The sequence below is a fragment of the Physcomitrium patens genome, chromosome 20 (genome assembly GCF_059467195.1).
Source record: "Physcomitrium patens ecotype Gransden chromosome 20, ASM5946719v1, whole genome shotgun sequence".
In the NCBI taxonomy this organism is placed as follows: Eukaryota; Viridiplantae; Streptophyta; class Bryopsida; order Funariales; family Funariaceae; genus Physcomitrium; species Physcomitrium patens.
This window is the reverse complement of record NC_143429.1, coordinates 9,062,241-9,084,233: the sequence shown is the minus strand read 5'-3', so window position 1 is coordinate 9,084,233 and position 21,993 is coordinate 9,062,241. Positions and strand designations below refer to the sequence as shown.

The 21,993-nt window shown below is 34.0% G+C and overlaps 2 protein-coding genes across 7 annotated transcripts; one reads left to right on the top strand and one right to left on the bottom strand.

Moving 5' to 3' along the window:
- Positions 1 to 6,034: 6,034 nt before the first annotated feature.
- Positions 6,035 to 10,774, bottom strand: LOC112273032 (calcium-dependent protein kinase 26). Of its 6 annotated transcripts, none has more exons than XM_024501351.3 (6): positions 10,567 to 10,717; positions 9,548 to 10,005; positions 8,740 to 9,108; positions 8,019 to 8,602; positions 7,273 to 7,886; positions 6,035 to 6,685 (listed from the first exon to the last, which is right to left on the bottom strand). In XM_024501351.3, exons 2-6 carry the CDS (start codon positions 9,555 to 9,557, stop codon positions 6,409 to 6,411), a joined length of 1,854 nt encoding a protein of 617 aa, XP_024357119.1. In that variant the 5' UTR covers positions 9,558 to 10,005; positions 10,567 to 10,717; the 3' UTR covers positions 6,035 to 6,408. The 6 variants fall into 6 exon arrangements, with proteins under 6 accessions (XP_024357119.1, XP_073385250.1, XP_024357120.1 ...); XM_073529149.2 differs by having other exon boundaries at positions 9,548 to 9,857; positions 10,567 to 10,706; XM_024501352.3 differs by having other exon boundaries at positions 9,548 to 9,857; positions 10,006 to 10,703.
- A 7-nt stretch (positions 10,775 to 10,781) lies between these two features.
- Positions 10,782 to 14,113, top strand: LOC112273033 (uncharacterized). Its single transcript, XM_024501353.3, has 5 exons — positions 10,782 to 11,262; positions 11,487 to 12,493; positions 12,732 to 12,868; positions 12,974 to 13,065; positions 13,195 to 14,113. The coding sequence occupies exons 2-5, from the start codon at positions 11,582 to 11,584 to the stop codon at positions 13,341 to 13,343; spliced, it is 1,290 nt and encodes a 429-aa protein (XP_024357121.1). The 5' UTR covers positions 10,782 to 11,262; positions 11,487 to 11,581; the 3' UTR covers positions 13,344 to 14,113.
- The last annotated feature ends 7,880 nt before the right edge of the window (positions 14,114 to 21,993 follow it).

The window sequence follows — 21,993 nt, the reverse complement described above, 5'->3', positions numbered from 1 at the left end:
TTTAAACTACTCAAAAAATGTAGAAGAACATGAAATTCATGTTTGTTGTTGTTGGGATAGAAAGAATTTGCCTCAAGAAAGCACTGGGCTCTTGGTTGTCACATATTGCTCAATCAAGCTTCAAAATAAGGAAAACCCTAAGTTTATATATAATTTTATTTTTTAGGAGAAATTACACCAAATTCATAAGCCTCAAGTAACCAAAAACATCCAAAATATGATAAAATCCTCTAAAACCTTGTATATCCTTATGTGGAAATTTTTTTGAACTTCAATACTTTATAGCTCCTGATCCGACCGTCCAAACTTACTTAAATTTTACATGAAATACTAATATATTCTTATCAACTCTCACAACAAATTTCAATGGAAAATGCATCGCGAATCTTAAGATATCATCAAAATTTTAACAGTAGCTTCAAACCCTAATTTTTATACACGTATGTGTAATTTTCTTAATATCTCACAAACTAAACATCCAAATCCCAAAAAGTTTATATTTATAGTTTTTTAACACAATTATCTATCTTTTTCAAAAGGTTTGAGCCAAAAATTCTTCCAGAAATGCAAGATATGGCTCCAATCATTACTATGAATAATATCACTTATTTACTGCCTTTGATTTGGATGTGTTGACTTCAATCCTCTATAACATCTTCATTTAAACTCCAAATTCATTAAATAATATATAAAAAATATTTTAAAAAAAGTGCTCTCTTCCATCCTAGTCACCGATTCTTTGTTGCTTTCTTTAAACATATGTTATGCTCTAAAGAGTAACAATAGCTATGAAATTGATACATTAATTTTGAGCATAGATAATTCCTTCATAAAAACTCCAAATCATACAAAATTTACATCCAATCCATATTCAAAAACTTAAACCTACTAATCTTAGCCTCTAAAGCTCGAATGACTTTGAAAAAAAAACCTTAATCCCTAATAAGGCCTCGGACAGCCTCTTGAAGCTCATTGGGCATGGCCTTTGACCAATAGGATTGAAGATCTCTATTCCTTGCCTTCATCCAATCATGCCTTGCTTTCATCCCTCCCAATAATCCTCCTTCTAGTTAAGTTATGTTTGCTTTAGGCTCTAATCTCTTATCAAGGCTTCATACTAAACATTTAGATCTTATAATTTTTTTAAATTCTATAATCAATATAGATAAAACTCTAAATAAAGTTTTTTATATCTACTCTCTTTAAATTAATCTATTAACCATTCTAACATGCACAATGACTTATAAATATATTATATGTTTTAATTAATTTTTACATACTATAAGTAATTATAATACAATATCATGTGTTACAAAAAATTAGAGATGGAGGATTATATGACAAGATGGAAAAGTGTATATTCTACACTACTCAAGTTGACTTCTTAGGATACATCATTTCAAACAATGGTCTAATGATGGATCCTAAAAAAGTTCACACAATCATAGATTAGAAGATTTTGAAAAAAATAAGAGATGTACAATGTTTTCTGAGATTTGCTAATTATTGTTGGATCTTCATTAAGAACTTTTCTTAAGTTGTACTGCCACTTACATGCTTTACTTATAAAGACAAATTCCAGACGAGTAAAGAAGTAGAAGCATCATTTGAAGCTTTGAAGAAAGCTTTTATTTTTTCACCAATTCTACATTGCATCGACTTCTCAAAAGCATTTTTTATGGAGACAGATGCATCTGACTTTGCCTTGGGTGCAGTCTTATCATAAATAGGAGTAGATGACAAACTTCATCCAAAAGTTTTTATTTAAGAAAATTTTCAACAGCTAAGATTAATTATGAGATCTACGACAAGAAACTTCTTGCAATCGTAGATTCTACTCAAGAATGGCATCATTATTTAGAATGTGCTTCAAGTCCAATCGTCATATATATGGAACAAAAGGACCTCAAGTATTTCATGTCAACATGTATTTTGGATCGTTGCTTGGCTCGTTGGAGCATATCTTTGTCAAGATTCGAGTTCAATATTACTTATTGGCTAAATAAATAATAAGGTTTATCTGATGTTATTTTTAGTCATTTGTATCTTGCACCAAAAGAAAGAGATTCATCTTTTGATCAGTAAAGAATGATTATCTTGAAACCACAACATTTTCATCTTTGAGTAATTAAATCAACATTGACTATTGATTCAATCTTAGTGAAAAAAATCCAATGAAGTATGTTTTCTGATCCTCTTGTTCAAAATATTAAGAATCCTTCTTCTAAGTCTGAAGATACTTTTAAGTTTGGATTCAAAAATAACCTACTCTATTTTGAAGATCAATTATATGTTCGAAAAGAAAAAGCACGATTATGTGTACTTCAAGCACATCATGACTTTCTAATAGTAAGACATTTTGGATACAACAAGACTATGGAGCTTATATCTAAAGATTCTTGGTGGTCACAAATGTAGAAGGGTGTGAAAGAATTTGTTCATTCATGCATTTTTCAAGATCAAAAACTCCTTGTCATCAACTTTACGGACTTTTTTAACCATTACCTATTCGAGAACAACTATAGTCTTTTGTTTCTATGGATTTCATCACAGATCTTCCAATCTCAGATTCTTATGACTTTATATTTGTGATAGTAGATCATTTTACTAAGATGGTATATTCTGTACCATATACAAAATCTATCATAAGTGAAGAAATAGCTAAATTCTTTTTTGACAACATCTATCGTTATCATGGATTATCTAAGGATATTATATTAGATAGCGGAACTTAGTTTTTATCAAGATTTTGGCAGTCTCTTTTCAAAATTCTAAAAGTGGATATAAAACTATCTTCAATATTCTATCCTCAAACTAATGGATAAATGGAGCGTGTTAATCAAGTTTTGAAGCAGTATTTAAGTTGTACCATCAATTTCGAATAAGATGATTGAACAACTCTTTTGCCATTGACAGAGTTTATTTATAATAGCACAATACATTCTTCTACAAAATAAACACCTTTCTTTGCCAATTATGGTAATCATCCACAACTTGATACTTTTGACTTTTCAGAAGCTGATAATCCTATGGCGGGAGATTTGGCAAATTATTTGTCAAAGCTACATGCAACAATAAAGGCGCAGTTAAAAGAAGCTCAAGAATGACAAAAAATCAATGCGAATCTTTATTGTAAGGAACAACCACAATTCAATGAAGGCGACAAAGTATGGTTACTTTGCCGCAATATCAAGACCACTGGTCTTTGTGACAAATTGGATTATGATAGACTTGGACCTTTTTTTATTTCTAAATAAGTCAATCCAGTTGCGTATTGATTATACTGACTAGAGTCAATGAAGATTCATCCCGTATTCCATAAGTCTCTCCTTGAAATATACAAGAACGTGAACATATCAAGAAAAAGACAAGTGCCACCTCTTCCTATAGAATTAAATAATAATGAAGAATTTGAGGTAAAAGAAGTCCATGATTCAAGGCAGTGTTGAAATAGGTTGGAATACCTTGTTCATTGGCATGGATACAATATTAGCAAACATGCATGGTAGCCATTAAAGAATCTTGCAAATGCAACAAAGAAGGTAGAAGTTTTTTTATCAACAACATCCATCAAAATTAAGATGAAGACCTTCCTTATAAAAGAAACAAGATCTAGGCAAGATAACATTTTACTTTCAATTATTGTTTGTAGCTTTTTTGTATTTGTAACATTGAAGAGAGAGAAAATCAACAATCAATGGATTTAATTGAAAAGCCTTTGTTTGCTAACTTGCCTAATGTTTGGTAATTTTATTAAAAATAGGAACAATTCCTGACAGTGTTCCAAATATTTTATTTGAAGGAAGTTGTGAAGGCCTCAACAATGATCAAATAACAGGATAGTCTTCTTGCCTTGGTATGAGACACTATTGATGGTTGAGAGGCCCTATCAACCATCTTTGAAGAAAACAAAGATCTGAGTATGTGGCAAATACAATTTGTCACATCATAGATTTTCTCAACATATGATGACTGCTTCTCATAGAACTCGTCCCTAGAAGAGGAGGTAATGTCATGGACATATATATGTAAGCTAGTAATTACTTGTATAAATAGATAGAAGTAAATAGAAGTAAATAAAAATAAGTTAATTCTATAATATCTTCTATAGAAGCTTCATAGACGCTGCTTTGATTTTATAGGTGTCTATAATTGACTTTTTGGGTTAGAAATATGGTCAACAAGTTGGCCATGTGCCACACATGTTGTTTGCTTGAAGACTAAACTAACTATTTGGCCTACACATAGAAAAACTTGCCTTGTAAATCAAGGCATGTGTCTTACAAAGTCAAAACATATTGGAGGCCCTATAGAACATTGCCATGTAGCCCGTAGTTAGATAGTATATATAGAGACAAGAGTGAAGCCTTCTTCACTCTTATCAACTCTTTTCTTGCTTTTAGTCTAGTTTCAAGAGTCTTATGTTTTCTAATCTATGGCAATAGCCATTCCAGTTCATCCTTGAATATACATACTTTCTTCTATTTTGTCACTTTCTTTTTAACTCAAATTCTATGAGTTTATGCATCTTCTTCTAAATTGTGTTCTTCACAAAGACATTACTTATGTGTAATTGGAAAGAAATTACAAATTATGATACTTTTTTTATTACTTTATTACTTTATTTATTTGTGTAAAATTAATAGCAATTTAAAATCTAGAATTTATACTAAATAAGAAATATCTAATTATTCTAATTAGATTTTAAATTATAGATTGTATCGGGGATAAAATTCTAGGATATTTTATTGAAGTTCATATTTGTCTAAGTACAACCTAATTTTATCAAGTGCTTGTGTTGTTTTAATCATTTTTTTTAAAAAAAAATTATTACAGAAATTTCTTCTTTTAAATAATTTGAATATTATTTGTGTAATACTTATACTTTATTTTAATTGAGCATGTTAATATTCAAAAGTAATTTTAAAAGACTTATTTTTTAAAAAGAAAATTTTCATTACTTATTATTTTTAAAATAATATATACATATATATATATATATATTATATACATTTATTTTTTTACTATTTCATCATCTACTTCAAAAAAATATGGTCTTCCACCTTGAGCAAAAATTAACTCTACATTTTTGTAATCAATATTGTTAAAAATTCTTAAATTTCTTAGTGGCTAATCTTGGTACATTGCTTACAACCCAACAACGAATAGTTGCATACAAGTCATAAATTGCTTTTGACCTTTTAACACAAGCTCCATATTTCTGTAAAACCCTCTAATAACTCTAATATTAACTTGTTTCGACTTCACGAGGCAAGTCAATCATATAATTTCAACGTGAGTGTGAGATCCACTAGTCTTCGTGGCAAATTTGCAGTGAAGAATAATGAGTTACAGCAGGACCCAAGCGGAATGGTTGTTCCGCTCCATCGCGCCTAAACTTCTCCACCTCTTCAGGGTTACATTCTAAAGAGGGATCTGTATCCGTTGCCGAGCTTAACCGTTGAGATAGAATTGTCTGAAATACTTCCGAAATTCAATTAACGACAGCGGAAAAAACTGAGTTTCCAGCTCAATTTACCTCTGATGAATGTGCTTTTATGCTGGGGCCTGGTTGAGGGGGTGGATCTGTGGGGCATCACTTTAAGCCAAGTGCCGGCCTCCATGCACGACATCGATCCCACAATCTCAGCCGGACGAACTCTTAAAAATAAAAAAATAAAAAAATAAAAAAAACCCGACACTTGTACTCGTCGGAAAGAAATTCACGCGTTCGCCGTCGCGCGGCATCAATGGCGAAATCCAGGTGCTATCGCCATGGGGTGGATTTTATGATGAAGCCCACCTCAGTTGCCTATTCTCGGTATCTACCAAAATTCACTGATAATGATCAGCCACAGGGAAGGGAGTCGGTATCATTCATTTTGCACGAGGATGAGGGATTTTTCTGCTTTTTTGTTTTTGGCACATATGAAATGGATTTCATTGCAGGGAGTGACTAATACATAACCAGGCTAAAATAGAGTAAAAGAACCCCCAGCCTGGCGAGACTGGACCAGTGAGTCGAAGTGGGATATATTACAACCTTTAAGTAGGACCTTTTTTATTTTTTTTATTTTAATGTATATGTATATATATATATATATATATAATGTACGTCTATTATTGCAACTAAGCCATTGTATTCCAGTTCCTGTTCTAGTACAGAGCAGGTTATTGGGACCCCAGGTTTTGTCAAAATGATCGAAGATGAAATAGGCTGGTTCATCATCAGCCTAGGCGTGTGTTATGTTTTTCCATTCTAGGCGACCATAGCCTTCATGGCCTTTCCATGATCTTTCTGTAATTTGCTCAAGAGCCCAGTCTTCGGGGTTGAAAACCTTCGCGTTCCTTTTGAGCCAGTACTCCCCTAACACCACACCTCTGAGTATTGTCCAGATGATCTGAGCTTCATGGCGTGGCCCACACGGAAGCAGCGATAGCTTCATGGCGATTCTCAACGATGCTAACTAGGGCGAAAATAGGATCCCAGATGCTGTGCAAGGATCCGGCGATTCTTGCCACTCCGCACGCCAGGCTGAGCTCATGCAAACATCCACAAGACCATCGGATCCTCGGCATCAAATGGACGAATGTCTCTTCTATTTGAAGATAAATGTACCTTCCCGACGGACGGAAAGCTCGTGGCGGTATTAAGGCCCCGGAACTTTCTCTTCGTGGATGGATCCTGGAAGCACAAGCCCGGTTGGAGATCAATTCGATTTCTCCATATCCTCCAGTCTTTAATTTGTGGATTTTCGTGGAAAGATCAATGTACGAAAATAAATTAATGATTTACATGAAGAAAGCAAAAGGAATGAGGAGGATTGGTCCACACAAGCGGATAATACCGCGTCACTAAGTATATATATATATATATATATATATATTTACTCTATTCACGAAAAGCGTGGACATTGCCACTTGGCTTGTAGAACAGTCTCCGGGATTTGTGAACCTTTACTCGATCCAAGGTGTAATTAGACCTTGAAAATGAAAATCTATTTTTACATACAGACGATGAAAATGTTTTGTTTTCTTGATGAAGTTGTTTTCAATTTTCATTTCATACTGTCACAAGGGCGTGAATTCCGAACTACCCAATCAGGAAATAAGTTTTGAAATTTATTCTAGACAAAACGTAGTTGACCACAGTACCCAGATACTATTAATCTGTAATTGCGATATAATATGTGGGACATGCATTAGAATTAGAACTAGTGTTGGAAAAGGGATGAACGTGGAGAGGGTCAGAGTTGGAGGGCGGCGGAGAACCCGAAGGAGGGCTCCATGCGGGCGCCGCGCTGCGGGGGCGCGGTGCCCGTGCCCTTGCGCATCATGGCCACGAATTCCTGGTAGTCGATGCGGCCATCGTTGTCCAGATCTACGTCGCGCATCAGGTCCTCCAGGTTCATCTCACCCATGTTGAACTCCGCGCACGCATTCTGCAGCTCCTCGCCCGTGATGTACCCGCTGTTGTCCTTGTCCAGGTACCGGAACGCCGCCAGCATGTTCTCCTCGCGCTCCACTTTGTTCATGTTGATCGTCGCCGCCAAAAACTCCCCATAGTCGATCGTCCCGTTCTTGTCTACGTCCGCTGCGTCCATCAGGTCGCGCACGTCCGCCTCCCTCATGTTGGACCCCACCTTCTGTAGCCCTTGCTTCAACTCCTCAAACGTGATAGTGCCGCTCCCATCTACATCCATGATCTTGAATATGTTGCGCAGCCCCGCGATCTCTTCCTCCGACATCGACTGCGCGATCACGCGCACTGCCAGTTTCTTCATCTTGTTCATCGCCGCGAAGCGCTTGAGCCGGTTCTGCACCGAGGAGTCCATGGGCTTCGTTGATGCCACACCTTTCTCTCGTACCCATGGATGCGCCAACACCTGTAGTTTAATATATATATATATATATATATATTTGTTATGTTTTGTCAGGGAGAGTCTACAGAATGCATAAACATTTGCATCTGCGATTTAATTACATTTTACAACTTCGTATGCGTTTTGGACCCATACTTCACTTGCTGTAAGCCTCGCTTTAACATCTGGGTTCAATATCTTTCGAATGAGATCCTTTGCATCTTTGGATATTTTAGGCCATGGGTCCGTGTCAAAGTCCACTTTCGCCTTCAGCACCTCGGCAAAGATGCCATCCTCTGTGTCTGCCCAGAACGGCGGCACTCCTGAGAGCAGAATGTACAGGATCACGCCTGCACTCCAGATGTCGGATTCGGGTCCATACTTCCTTCTCAAAACCTCTGGTGCAACGTAGAATGCACTTCCCACCACATCTTTGCACACTTCACCAGGTTTGAAAAACGTGGACAACCCGAAGTCCGTTGCCTTCAGAGGTGAATCCTCCCGCTTGTTCAGCAAAAGGAAATTCTCAGGCTTCAAATCGCGATGTATGACACCCAAAATGTGGCAAGTTTCTATCACGCTGACGATGGTTCTCATCGCAGAAGCTGCAGCTGCCTCACTGTAATGCCCCTTCTCAGTGATGCGAGTGAAGAGTTCGCCACCAGCGCATAGCTCCATAACGAAGTGCACAGACGCCTCATCTTCAAATGCACCTTTGATAGCCACAATGTTTGGATGACCTGCGCGAGTTCAATGTCAAAAAGCTGATTTATCATCAGTTATGATTCGAATTGTCGATATGATGTGATTGAAATATAATGTGCTTGTAGGGTATAGTCAACATTGTTTATTAAATGAGGTCACGTGTTCTGTTCACCAGATAAATGATGCATGATTTGGAGCTCTTTCCGAACGTCTGCAACATCGTCCTTCGACTTAAGCTTCTTCTTCGAAATAGTCTTGCAAGCATAATCATCACCGGTGCTCTTTTCGGTGCACAAATAGGTGATGCCGAAATTTCCAGCACCCAACTTCTTCCCTAGAGTGTAAACATCCCTCACGTCCTCAGTGACGTGTTGTAAGACGCAAACAGTTAGCTTCCCCTTCTTTTGATCTTTGTTGTCACTAGCTTTTATGGCTTGAATCACTCCTTCAACTTGTTTTGAGTTCTGGGTTGTGTACTTAACCTCTGGTTTTTTTTCAACAGCTACTCTCGGTGTGTTGTCTGGGCTTGGACAACTTGAACCTAGTGAAAAGCAAAAATTCCTAGTTGCAGTTTGTTAGAGTTTCTATGTATTTCCTAACTTTCACAACAGACGGGTTCACCAACCATAAAAAATGCAGGAAAAATTCAAGTGTAAATGTGTGTGTGCGTGCGTGTGGGCACATTTTCAAAACATCTTGAGTACAGTAGGGTTTCAATCCAATCAAAAGAAAATACAAATTGAAGTCGGTTCCGCTCTTTTAAATTCAGGGAGTAGATTTCAAACAGTTCCTCTTTACAATCCTGTTGAATGACATTGTTCGAGCATTCTTCACATCTGTGTTTACTGAAATATGTGTTGTTGAAATTGAATCCACAGGAAGCTATTTTTTTGAAAATGTATCTTTGAATCCCATTGTCTAACATGAGAGGTTTTCAGAGATGGGCTAGAAGTCGGCATGGTTGCGTTTCTTTTTCTTACAAATTCCCATCTATCTTGAAGTGTGAAAACAATCTTTCCAATAGTTCCATCACCAAAACCGCTCTCTGTCGTCAGGTTGAGCGGTGGTCTTTCAAAACACGTCCATTCTGCGCTCTCCCACACAAACATGTCCGCAAGTTGCTGCTGATGCACATTGCTGACACGAAGTCTGTTTCCTTGTGGGAACCAAGCGAAGATTTATCTGAGAGATGATCACCATTTAGTGGGGGCAGTCGGCAACTCGTAACCGGGGGATAATTCAAGCTCTGCTTTGTTGTATCCCACCTTTAAATTCACCAAGTTGGATTCTCTGTCAAGCGACGAAATTAAATCATGTGGAATGACATTTGAACCACGGTGATCGAGCACTGCAGACATTTGGATGGAATTCGGCGGAGGGGACTTGGCCATTGTGGGTTAGGCATTAGCAAACATTGGAGATTCATTGTCCAATTTACCTGCAATTTGAAATTGCAAATTCAGCAGCAGTAACAGCATCATTTGCCTCCAATGCGGCACTCTAGGTCACAGTTTTTCATTCTGGAGAAGCTTACTTGTTGTGCGACACAGAGTGGATGTGAGGTCAAATGTGGGTTTTGGCATGGCGATTGGATTTTTCAAAAAGTATTCCCTCTTACGTTTGATCACACCCAGTTCAAGTCCGAAATTGCAATAGTCTATGGTGGACGACATCAGTCGAGAAAGCATCAGTGCCTCTTTTGGTGTTCTCTGAGGATTGATGATGTGGGTTCGTGTGTGGTGTTTGGATCCCAAGCTTGGGAATTGATTGATGTTAGAGGAGTTTCGGAGGTAATAGAATCTCATGGAAAACTCTCAAGCATTGGAGGATGAAGAGGAGGACACGAAACAGGATTATTTTTACGATCGTCCCTCTCTTGAGTCAGTGATACGAAGCTATTCGAAATTTTACCAAGTTTTCCAATTGGGAAAGCTTCACTGTTTTTGATAGAGGATCTTCTCTACTGCAGTTTGTGGAAAGACGACCATTGCTAGATTACCTTGTGAGAGGGAGAGCCCACGTATGAAGAGCGAGGAGCACAGAGATTGTTGAGGGTTCATGAACCACCCAAACAACGCGAGAGAGTGAGAGGCATGAGCTTTGACTTGAAATTGGGGTACTTGGAAAGTATAATCGCCGTCGCAAACGAATGGGGTGTGGGACAGGGGTCATGGAACTGTATCCTTCTTCTGTGTGGTATAGCGGTTGTGACCGACAGTCTCTTGGGTTCCAATAGACACTGCCTCAATGGCACCTCTTTCTCTTCTTTTTCACTTCCCTGAGTCCATTACAAGCTCTTAGCCTTGGCGTCTTTCTGAATCTGACTAACTTAACCTCCTGCACAGTTCCATGATGTTATTTTTAGTTTTTTGGTTCTTTTAGTGATTTTCGCTTGTGATTTTATTTTCAGAACTCGCAGTCTTATTCGCTCGCTAATTTTACTGTCCTCATCTCCTCTCCATTTCCACGAAGACGCACACATTATGTCGACTTCCATGCGAGTTTGTGTTTCAGAGTTGCTCGTCGAGGGTGATACTGAATGAACTTGGAGAATCAGTTAAAATAAAATTCAATTGTGAGCTCGTAGAGTGATTGTTTTTGTATTGTAAAACTAAAGCACCTTCGGTAGGTATAGTTTTGTCATATTCTCGATATTGGAAGATGAGTTCCCTCTTGAATGCGCAGATTTACCACGGTAGCGTGTCTTAACTTGACACAAACTTATCATGGGTTTCTAACGATTTGGTTTTTCCCCTTGAATTGTGCTAATACTAAAACTCTGACAAGTTTACACAATACAGTGTCGATCCGTTTGTGTAACTTTCTCAACGTTTGGTTTTGATTTTTTCATTCTTCCTCCCCCCTTTCATCTGACACTTTCATGATATTGGCATTAACGTAAGGCACCATCGTATGCAGCTATCAAGTATGTTTAGTGTTAAAATGGAGACAACCTAGGTGTAATGGACTGGGATGCAAGAATGATCTAATTTGTATGTACTCTGCTGAATATTATGGAGGACTTGAGCGAAGAAATGGGGAATGTGTGTGGAGAGATGGAGAATTGCGTCACGGACTTGAACCAGAAGGAGACAAAAACAGACAGGCTGGAGCAAGATCTGGATGGACTTCAGATGTTACGGTTGGTACAGGAGGACGACAAGGCTTTGCTCACGAGCCTTCTGGCACAAGAATCAGAAGAATCAAAAGACCCGAATGCGGTGTTGGAAGAGTCCCCACAGGAGGGTGATCACATCATGCATGATCGCAAGTGTTTTCAGATTTCCAACCCCCTGGTTCAGGTGGATCACACTCGCATCAAGCAGGATAATAGAGTCGAAGAGGAAATTGTGGCCGACGACGTGGAGATCGTCTTTGACCAAAACTCAGGAACTCAGAGAGCGAGCGAGCAAGACATGGGGACCGGGAGACGTGAGAAGCTTAAGGGTCTAGAAGGAGCAGGAGCAGATCGGAAATCAGCACTCGTGAATAAGTTGCTTCATGACCTCGATGAGCGGCAACAGAAATTTCTGCAAGACCTTCACGTCAAGTTTGTTCTGGAGGGGGTGGATGTGGAGGAGGATGATGAAGCCAGGGCTAGGAAGCATTCAGAATTTGTGGAGTTGAAGAAGCGCCTAGAGGAGGAGGAAAAGATGTACGCGTGTTGCGCATTAGGGGACGCATCTGAAATCCACGCAATTGACAAAGATCAAGTCGAAGCGGATTCCGTAATAGCCACCATAGATGGTGTGATCAACAGCCTTGCAGACGTCGCAATTTGCAGTTCGGATTCAACCCAGCGAGATTGTCTGAAGCAACTACCTCTACTCCCGAACATTAGAAATGAAATTAAGACTCTGGCTGAAGATGTTGGATTGCTGGAGCTTCAAGAGCACACCGACCGTGAGAGCAGCGAAGAGTTCCATGTGAGGCTCACGAATTTTATTTCAAATCCATAACTCGAAGAATTCCACAAAGATTCTTCTTTATCTAAGATTCAGTTGGTCGTCTCTCTGCAATGTGCATGCAAAGCACGGGGGGGTTAGATTGATCAAGCTCCCACTTGGGTTCGTAAAAAGTGATGTGAAGGGTTGCTCAAAAGTTTAGTGTATGAACATGTTTTAGAATATCTCACCGACTACTCGTCTTGGGTATGAGTGCCAGTGTTGCCGAAAAGCGGGGAAGCAAATAGACGAGGGAGATGATGATGATGCGCATGCGACACACTCTTATTCTGTACTCAACATCGTCTGCCCTGTTAGTGGGATACCTGTAACTGATCTAGAAGACCCAGTTCGCAGGTTGCAGTTTTATCCAATCCATGTCAAGATTTTGGTTACAATATTCAGTTCATTCCCAAATCAGATCGGGAGACTAATCAGACTTTTGCTTCATTTTCGATGCAGTGAAGACTGTGAACACATTTACGACCGGGCTTCAGCTCTCAACTACATTACAACCATGGCAAAAGACGGCGTCTGCCTTTGCGCATCTTCAGGTACACAAACCGATTCCACAAGGGTGCATGTGCGACAACAAACGCTGAAATGGATCCATCAGTACTCACAACCTTGTGGATGTCTCAATATGGTCACAATGAGTTGATTGCGGTGGGGGGGACTTGCAGGTTGCCGTGCGCAGCTAGCGGAGCACAAGATGGTTGCCAGCAGCCGCCTGTGGCAGGACATCGAAGAGCTCCGACAGATCAAGACAGCCATGTGGGAAAGCCGCATGATGCAAGACATGGCGGACATGGACGACAGTGATGATGACTGAGTGCTGAGAGAAGCAGACTCATGAGTGGGGGTCGACACGTTCCTGACAACACAGAAAACTGACAACGAATGATCGATTCTTTCAATCCATATTCACATCTCAACTGTGTTTACTGTCTGTTGGCGTAGTTTCCAATCCCATTTTCTGCTTCTGCTGCTTCGAAGATAATTGCTTGCAAGGCTTTCCAAGGCAAAGCTTGCAAAGATTTACTGCAGGTTTGCCTGCTAGTGACTTGATGACGTCGAGACGCGAGGGAGTTCTTCACTGGTCGCCGTAACAGAACGCTAGATGCCCTTGTGTCTAATGCAAGAATGGATACCGACATCAACGTGCCTCCACCGACACCAGCCTTGTCAGCGTAGTTCCGATCATAACATGATTTTCATCTTCATTCTCATTTTGCCTTTTTAGAAGCATTTTTGCACTTCATTACTGTAAGAATGAACGTTTTTGTAACATTGTTATGTTTCATTGTTCGTGGAATGTACACGGATAATAGCATCTGATGTAACGCTTCACGCTTTAACCTTTTTTTTTTTTTTTTTTTTTTTTGTGTGTGTGTTGGTAAATAAGTCCGTTTATAGGTGCTGTATTTTAATAGATTGTCATGTGACCAAGGAAGAAAAATACTTAGTACGTCAAATTGGCATTTAGTAAATATATTAGTTATTAAAACTAATTTTCTGTAGAAAAGAAGCCCAAGTCTATGAGTTTCATCTTCCTAACCCAAAAGTTATTTTCAAAATTACATTAAAGTTAGTGGCTTTACTTTTATTTATTTTTACTTTAAATATATATATATATATATATATATATAGTGATTTCATAGTTAACAATGCCAGTAGGTTGTAGTTCTACATCAGCATATTCGATATATTCTTTATATGATCAAAGTTGAATATTTGACAGGTAGTAAGGATTTTATTTAATTATTTAATTATTTTGATTTCAAAAAACAAACAAACAGAGTATGGAAACTAAAATTAGAAGATCAAATTTCTCATTCAACTTGATAATCAACATTTCAAGAATATCAAAATTAGTTAATTAGTATTGAAATCTTAAAATTTCAATACATAACACAAATAAATAAAAGCATTAAGTCTAAATTCCATCTAGTTAAACAAAAATACTATAAATATAACATAAATATAAAGTATCATAGAATTTTTTAAAAATATTTTAAAGTACACATTATAAAGTTAAATAAAGAATCATTATAATATATATATATATATATTAAATTAAAATATATTTTATAGATATATTTTAGAACTTTAATTTTAAAAATTTAGATTAAATTTTTAAATAGAAATCTGGATAAATTCATAGTATACATAGAGGGTTTATACAAAGGACTTGATGAAAAAAAATATAATTTTCTTAAATTCAAAATATTATATTTTTTTAAAGAGAAAATTCTTAATAATTCTCAAAATTTTAAGAATTTTCTTTTTTTGGATGATTTATAGTTTATTACATTTTTATAACATATTTATATGTGGTGTACAAATTTAAAAACGAGGTAAATCATTTGTCTTTGAACCTCATGAGATAGGATGTGTGGATCCTTATATTGTAGTTCCTATGGTTATCTTCACAATACCGCATGTGCTTTGGAACTTGAAGCCAATTCTGGTATAAAGGGCACACTTGCCTATATTAGTAGAAGTATTGAAAGAAAAGATGTAAATAAAGATTTTGGAGCCTTTTTTTGTTCTATATTCTAGTTGTTGGTTTATTGTGTTATATTTTGTGAAGTTTGCTTGAGATTGCACTATGCACTTGGTTGTGTAAGGTAAAATGGAAATTGCAAGAAAAAGGTCTTTATAACTGTAATATAATCTTAAATAAACTCTAATTAAATCTTAATAATGCTAATCAAATTTAAAAGAAGTCTTAAAGAAATTACAAAAAAATCATAAAAAATCATAAATTAATCTTAAATAAATATTTATAAAAAAGTCCTAAAATAAATAATAAAATAAAAATCCTAAAAAAATATCAAAGAAATATTTTTAAAATATTAAAAATATAAATTCTAAATGAATCCTAACAAAATCCTAATGTATTCTTTATCAAATTCTAATGAAACTTTAATTCAATCCTAATCAAATTCTAAATCCTAAATTAAATCTTACTCAAATCCTAATTAAATCTTAAATCTTAAATCCTAAATCAAACCTTAATGAAACATTAATTGAATCTTAAATCTTAAATAAAATCTTTAACAATCTTATTCATAGATTAAAATTTTAATAATTAATAATCTAACTCAAAATTTTCATATCTTTCAATTAATAAATTGAAAAAAAATACAATGAATTTGAAGAAGATCAAATTTATCAAACACAAGAAAAATCCTAAAATTTGCTTCCGTATTGGCCAACCTCCTTTTTCAACCTTAGTGCCAATCTTCTAGCACCAATATTTCTAAATTGTATTGTTTGATTGCATTTAATTTTTACAAATTTATTAAAAATCAAGCCAAATACTATTATAATTTTAAAAAATTTAATCCAACTAATAGATTGCTATATATCTTAAAAACCTTCATTAGTCTTCTAAATTCCAATTCTTGAGATTCCAATATGTTTAAATTTTAATAAATTTTAAATAAATCATTAAATCAAGTTCAAAATTATGATACAAATATGACACAACATTCATTACATAATCACAAAATTTTACTTATAGATCATCTACCAATCTCACAAAATGCTCCAGAATATAAATTCTTTGTATTTTTCAAAATCTCAAGTTATTTCTAAAACAACCCTAACTTTAATTTTTTTTTTAAAGTCACTACAAATTAAAATCAATCAAATTTAATGTCCAAAGGACCATTCATAAGTTTTTTTTTCAAACCCTGTTCTTTGATCAATTCAAAAACTCCAAAATTACTGTAAATGCATGGTTTTGTGCCTCAAGATTTGATTTTTGCAATAATAGTAGTTGAAATAGATTGCTTTCCATTGCTTAGAATGATTACTAATTATTCAATATTATACGTTATAATGCTAAGATGGATTATTTATATAAAATTATTAACTCTAAAATTAAAGTGTATTGCTAGAAAAGACAATTTAATAGCAAATATGTTGTCTTGAGCAAGATATGATAGAGATGCAAGATAATTAAAGATATTGATGATATTAGAATAAATTCTATTAATTTTTAAAACTTAATGAAAAAGAAAAGTTATTTTTTGAATATTTTTATAAAAGAGAATTATTAAATATTAATTTTTTACTTAAATATCTTGATTAAATAAAAAAATTGGTTCATAAAAAATTTAGACAAATTAAAAAAAATATATTTGGATTTTGGCTTCAAAAGTTTTTTATGGAAGAGATCAAATTAAAGAAATGAGATGCCACAATGAGTCACAAGCAATTTAAAAAAACAACAAAAATTACTAAAATAATTTCACAACAATTTATGGGTATGACATAGAGAGATTTAGATTACTTTTGCTAAACTTAAAGAATAATATTGGTAGAAAAGTATATATTATAATATAATTTTATATATAGAATTATATACAACTTGTCAAACATATTCTAATACATAACATTAAGATGGTTTACATTCAACATATTATTTGGCTATTTATTTTAAATGGATTATTGATTTGATTATTATGCCAATTAAATTATGAAAAATAAGGTATTTGATTTTGGCTTATAAATATTTATCAAACCAAAAAGAAAGTAGAGTATTCAAAATAATTTGTAGATTTTTGCTTGAAGATGTTATTTGTAACTAAGAATGTGTGAAAGAGGTTACCACAAATTGTAGAAGATTAAATATATAAGAAGCTTGTAATTTCTTTAAAAAGTATGGAGTTAAGTTAACATTGGCTACTACATATAATCCAATAGAAAATGCAAAAAAAGAATGTATTCCTTCATCAATTATAATAACATTAGTTAAAACTTGTAATAGGAAGGTATTTAAATGGTCTCAATTTTTTTCATTTGCATTATAGAAATATATTGATGCATTATTTCTATTGAGCTTAAATATTGATTTGAATCATATGTGATAACAATTATTCATACTAATGAAACTCATTTACTATAAGATCTTGATGGAACAAGGTTAAAAATATCAACTATTGAGAAACAAGTGAAGATAATCAAACAAAGATATATAAAAATAAATATAGATCTTATTTAAGATATAAATCTTTCAAGAGAAGATGATACTTTTGACTTTGATAAAAAAAATGATAAATAATATCTTAATAAAGATATAAAAAGTATAATATGAATTAAATAAGATTTGGATTATTTAGCATATATTATAGGATACATAAGTTCAAAAGGAATGGATGTTATATTGTAATATGATGAATGATAAAAATATAGGTTCTATTATAGACAAACCTAATTGAAAGATATAATAACAAAATATAAAGAAAAGTTACAAAGATAATAATCTTTTTTAATATTAATGCTATTTTTTATATAAAAAAAAAGCTTCTACTTACTTTGTACAACTATAAATAAGAAAAAAAAAAGATAAAAAAATAAATAATATGGGCATCTTTATTATAAATTTTAAAATATTTTAATGCAAAAATTATCTTAAGATACTAAAAATTGATACTAAGAGAAGATCAATTGTGAGCCAAGGTTGAAATCAAAATTTAAGATACAAAGTCATGCAATTATGGTAATTCTAGGGTTCTTTATTTGATTAGAAAATAACATTGGAATTAATGAAAGGTTCTTTGGACCTTGATTTTTAATGATTTAAGTTTATGAAGTCTTTACAAAGTTATGAATGTTTTGGAGTTACTTTGGATTTTGAAAAATATAAAGAATTTATACTTTAGAAAATTATCTAAGATTGATAGATGATTTATAAATAAAATTTTGTGATTGAATAAATATTACTGTTATATATATATATACATATATATATATACATATATATATATATATACATATATATATATATATATATATATTAAGTTTAAGCTTGATCAAACAATTCATTTGAAGTTTATTGAAGTTTTAGGAATTGGAATTTAGAGGATTAGTGAAGATTTCTAAGATTTTAGCACTTTGCCTATTGGACTAAAATAAAATTTTATACATTAGTAATAGACTTGATTTTTAAAAAATATATAAAGTTTGAAATCTATTAGATGGTAAATTCAAGAGATATTGACAATAAAAAATTGGCATCAAGATTAAAGAAGGACGCCAATTGATATCGAAGCAAATTATAAAAATTATCTTTTGTTTGATATGTTTTATTTTTTTCAAATTATGGAAAGGTGTGATTTTTTTTTGTTAAAATTTAAAATAAAATTATTAATTATTGAGGTTTCAATTTGCTGTAGGATTTTTTAAAGTTTTTTATAAGATTTAAGATTTGATTAGGATTTAATTTAGAATTTAATTAAAGATTTAAGATTTGATCGAGATTTATATTAAAGACATATATATATATATATATATATATATATATTCCAATAATTATCTATATCATTAGATAGAAGATGTAAAAGTAAATTAATTGAATAATAACTTATGAAAAAGCTTCTTAGAAGCTTTATAGATGCAGTAATGATTTTACATGTATTTGTAGTTGATTGATAGGTTAGAAATTTAATCAAAAAATTAGCCAAGTGTCACATATGTTGGTAGTCTGTAGAACAAGCTAACTATGTGGTGAATATATAAAAAACTTATCTTACAAGTAAAGACATGTGTCTTGTAATTTAGACACATATCAAAGATCTTATAGAATATTGCCACATAGTTCCTAGTTAGGTAGTATATATAGAGGCAAGAGTGGAGCCTTCTTTGGTCTTGTTTCAAGACTTTTTAATCTTCTTATCTTTGATAATAGCTATTCTAGTTTAACATTATACCATCTTTGAGTGATTTTTTAATCTTTTTGAGTGACACAAGAGTGTATTGTCAAAGATAAGAAATCAATGAAATTAAATAAATAAGTGAGATTTTTTTAAAGAAATATAACAAAATAAAAAATATGAATATTAAAAAAAAATTGGAATGGCTATTGTTACAAGACAAAAAAAATTAAAAATTTCTTGAAATTTGATTAAAAGAAAAAAAAATTAACAAGAGTGAAGAAGACTTTATTCTTGCCTCTATATATACTATCTACCTAAGAGCTACATGGTGACATTCTATAGGACTGTCACGGTATCATACTATAAATACTTATAGTATGTAAAAATTAGTTAGAACATATAATATGCTCATAAGTCTTGGTGTATGTTAGAATGGTTAATAGATTAATTTAAAGAGAGTGGATTTAAAAAAACTTTATTTTGAGTTTCATCTTTTTAATTATAGCATTTCAAAAAAATTATAGAACCTTAATGTTAGTATGAAGCCTTGAGAGGAGTGTTGTTCTCGTTGCATTCAAGCTTCGATATACCATAGCAATTGAACTAATAGAAGTGGGTTCGAATACGGGAAAAGACTGATTATATGAATTGGGTCTGTTAGTGTTACAATTGACTATATTCTAGATATCTAAAATCAATTAATAAACTACAAAATACTAAAGCTTACTACTTCCATCTTGATTCAACACATAATCCATTCTATGACTATCAATTCAATAATACTTCTCTCAATCACAATTCTTCATAAGCAAATAATAAAAGCAAAGAAAACAAAGAGGTAGGACCAAGCTTATCCCAACTTACGACTCTCATAGTATGGCACTCGACTTTCTTTCTTCAACCTATTTATCCTACCAAAAAGATGATCCGTCGGCCAGCGGATTCCAAAGGTTATGATCCTTTGAATTCTTAACCATTTATTCTACTAACAACGTACTGTTACCAACTAAACTACCTAACCATCAGTCTAATTCTCAAGATTGTCAATAAGCAACTAGTAACTTACCACAAAGTTTATTTACCTATTCTACATAGCCTCACTCCTAATTGTGCAGCATCTTCACAAACATTATTTAGCCTCAACTTATAAAGAGGTAGCAACGTTGGCTTTTTTAGTCAATGGCATTGGCTTACCACCATTTGAATTGGTGATCTTCTCCTCTTTACATCTTTGACATCTCCCTCGGTGTTTGATGATTCTCTATCCAAACGTGCCATCAGATCTTCATTCAACAAACCCAATTCCCGTCCTTGAGACTCAAGTCGAGCAATTTGGTTGTCACATTCTTCCAACATCTTTTGCTATTCTTTTGTCAGTTTCAAAAGTATCTCCGAAGGTGTTGTTGGTGAAATTGGCATATTGGTCTGCACTAAATTATTGGCCTCCTTTGTGAATGCAACTAGTTTAGTCTGCAATATCGCAACCTATACCTGTAGTCGCTCTTGCCGTTCCTTCCAATTGGTTTCCATCCTTGCTTTCTCAAATACCATGTTTGCCATCTTCTCCTTAACTACAAAAGAAAATACGATGCTTGTCAAGAGCCCCCCTTCTACTTCTTACTATAGTCCAATCAATTGGGTCGACTCCCGCTTTTGTAACAAAAAATCCATCCCGGATTTATGGATAGTAAAGTTTAAGCCGATTACCATTGATCCGTATCATAAATTTAGTATCCATAAAATCTTCCAATTATACTGAACCATTTGAAAATCCATCAATAACTCAATATGGTCCATACCATCGAACTTGAAATTTTCTTAAAAATTTTTAAAATCAACTATCATAAAGAAGTACCAAATCATTTGGCATAAAAGCCTTTGGTCTAAGTTTACTATCATAATAAGTCTTCCTTCATTTTTGTGTCATTTCCATGATCATTAATGCATTGGCTCTAGTTTCATGCAATTTTTTTAATTCTTCTAAATAGTGCCGTAATGAATCATGATCTTCTAATATATTATTTATAGTAATTCGTAAACTTTGGACTTCCAATTCAATAGGTGATATTGCTTCCTGGCCATAAACTAATTGAAAAGGAATAGCATTGGTAGTAACTTTATATGCAATATAATATGCCCATAAAGCTACAAACAACTTAGTATCCCAATCTGTTCCCGCTCTTAAAATTGTTTTTGTTAAGATTTTAAATAAAATTCCATTAGTCTTTTCCGTTTGTCCATTGGCTCTAGGATAATATGGTGTAATCTTCTGATGTTTTATCTTGTATTTAGTTGTGAGTGTTTCAATTGTATTATTTATAAAATGAGTTACTCGATCACTAATCAATTCTTGTAGACAACCGAACCGTGTAATAATATTTTCATACAAAAAGGTTGCTACTGTACTTGCACTATCGGTTTTCGTAGCTACTGCTTCAGTCCATTTTCTTATGTAATCCGTTGTTATCAGTATATACTATTTTTGTCCATTTCTCGAGGCTGGTTCAATTGGTCCCACAAAATCAATTATCCATTTTTCAAAAGGTACTTGAGCCAAAATTGGTACCAGTGGCATTGCTGAAGTTCCAATAGGTCGATCCGTTCTCTGACATGGGTCACAATGACGGACGAATTGGTGGGCATTTGCAAACATTGTTGGCCACCAGTAACCAGCCTATAAAGCTTTACGTACCGTGCTATCCCCCACAACTATCCAAGTAGCATCCTTCTAATATAATACTCACTTCAGTCTGATAAATACAGCGTTGCAAAACTCCATCTTTGCCTTGTTTATATAAAGCTTCACCAACAATC

Excerpts from the sequence above, each read along its gene's own strand:
- LOC112273032 (XM_073529147.2), bottom strand. The coding sequence starts at position 10,627 with ATGAACCCTCAACAATCTCTGTGCTCCTCGCTCTTCATACGTGGGCTC. Across the intron at positions 9,109-10,566 it reads TGGGCTCTCCCTCTCACAAG|GTTCAAGTTGTCCAAGCCCA; the intron begins GTAATCTAGCAA and ends GCTTTTCACTAG. Across the intron at positions 6,686-7,272 it reads CGCATGGAGCCCTCCTTCGG|GATCCATCCACGAAGAGAAA; the intron begins GTTCTCCGCCGC and ends TTGTGCTTCCAG.
- LOC112273033 (XM_024501353.3), top strand. The coding sequence starts at position 11,582 with ATGGAGGACTTGAGCGAAGAAATGGGGAATGTGTGTGGAGAGATGGAG. Across the intron at positions 12,494-12,731 it reads AGAGCAGCGAAGAGTTCCAT|TGTTGCCGAAAAGCGGGGAA; the intron begins GTGAGGCTCACG and ends TATGAGTGCCAG. Across the intron at positions 13,066-13,194 it reads CTGCCTTTGCGCATCTTCAG|GTTGCCGTGCGCAGCTAGCG; the intron begins GTACACAAACCG and ends GGGGACTTGCAG.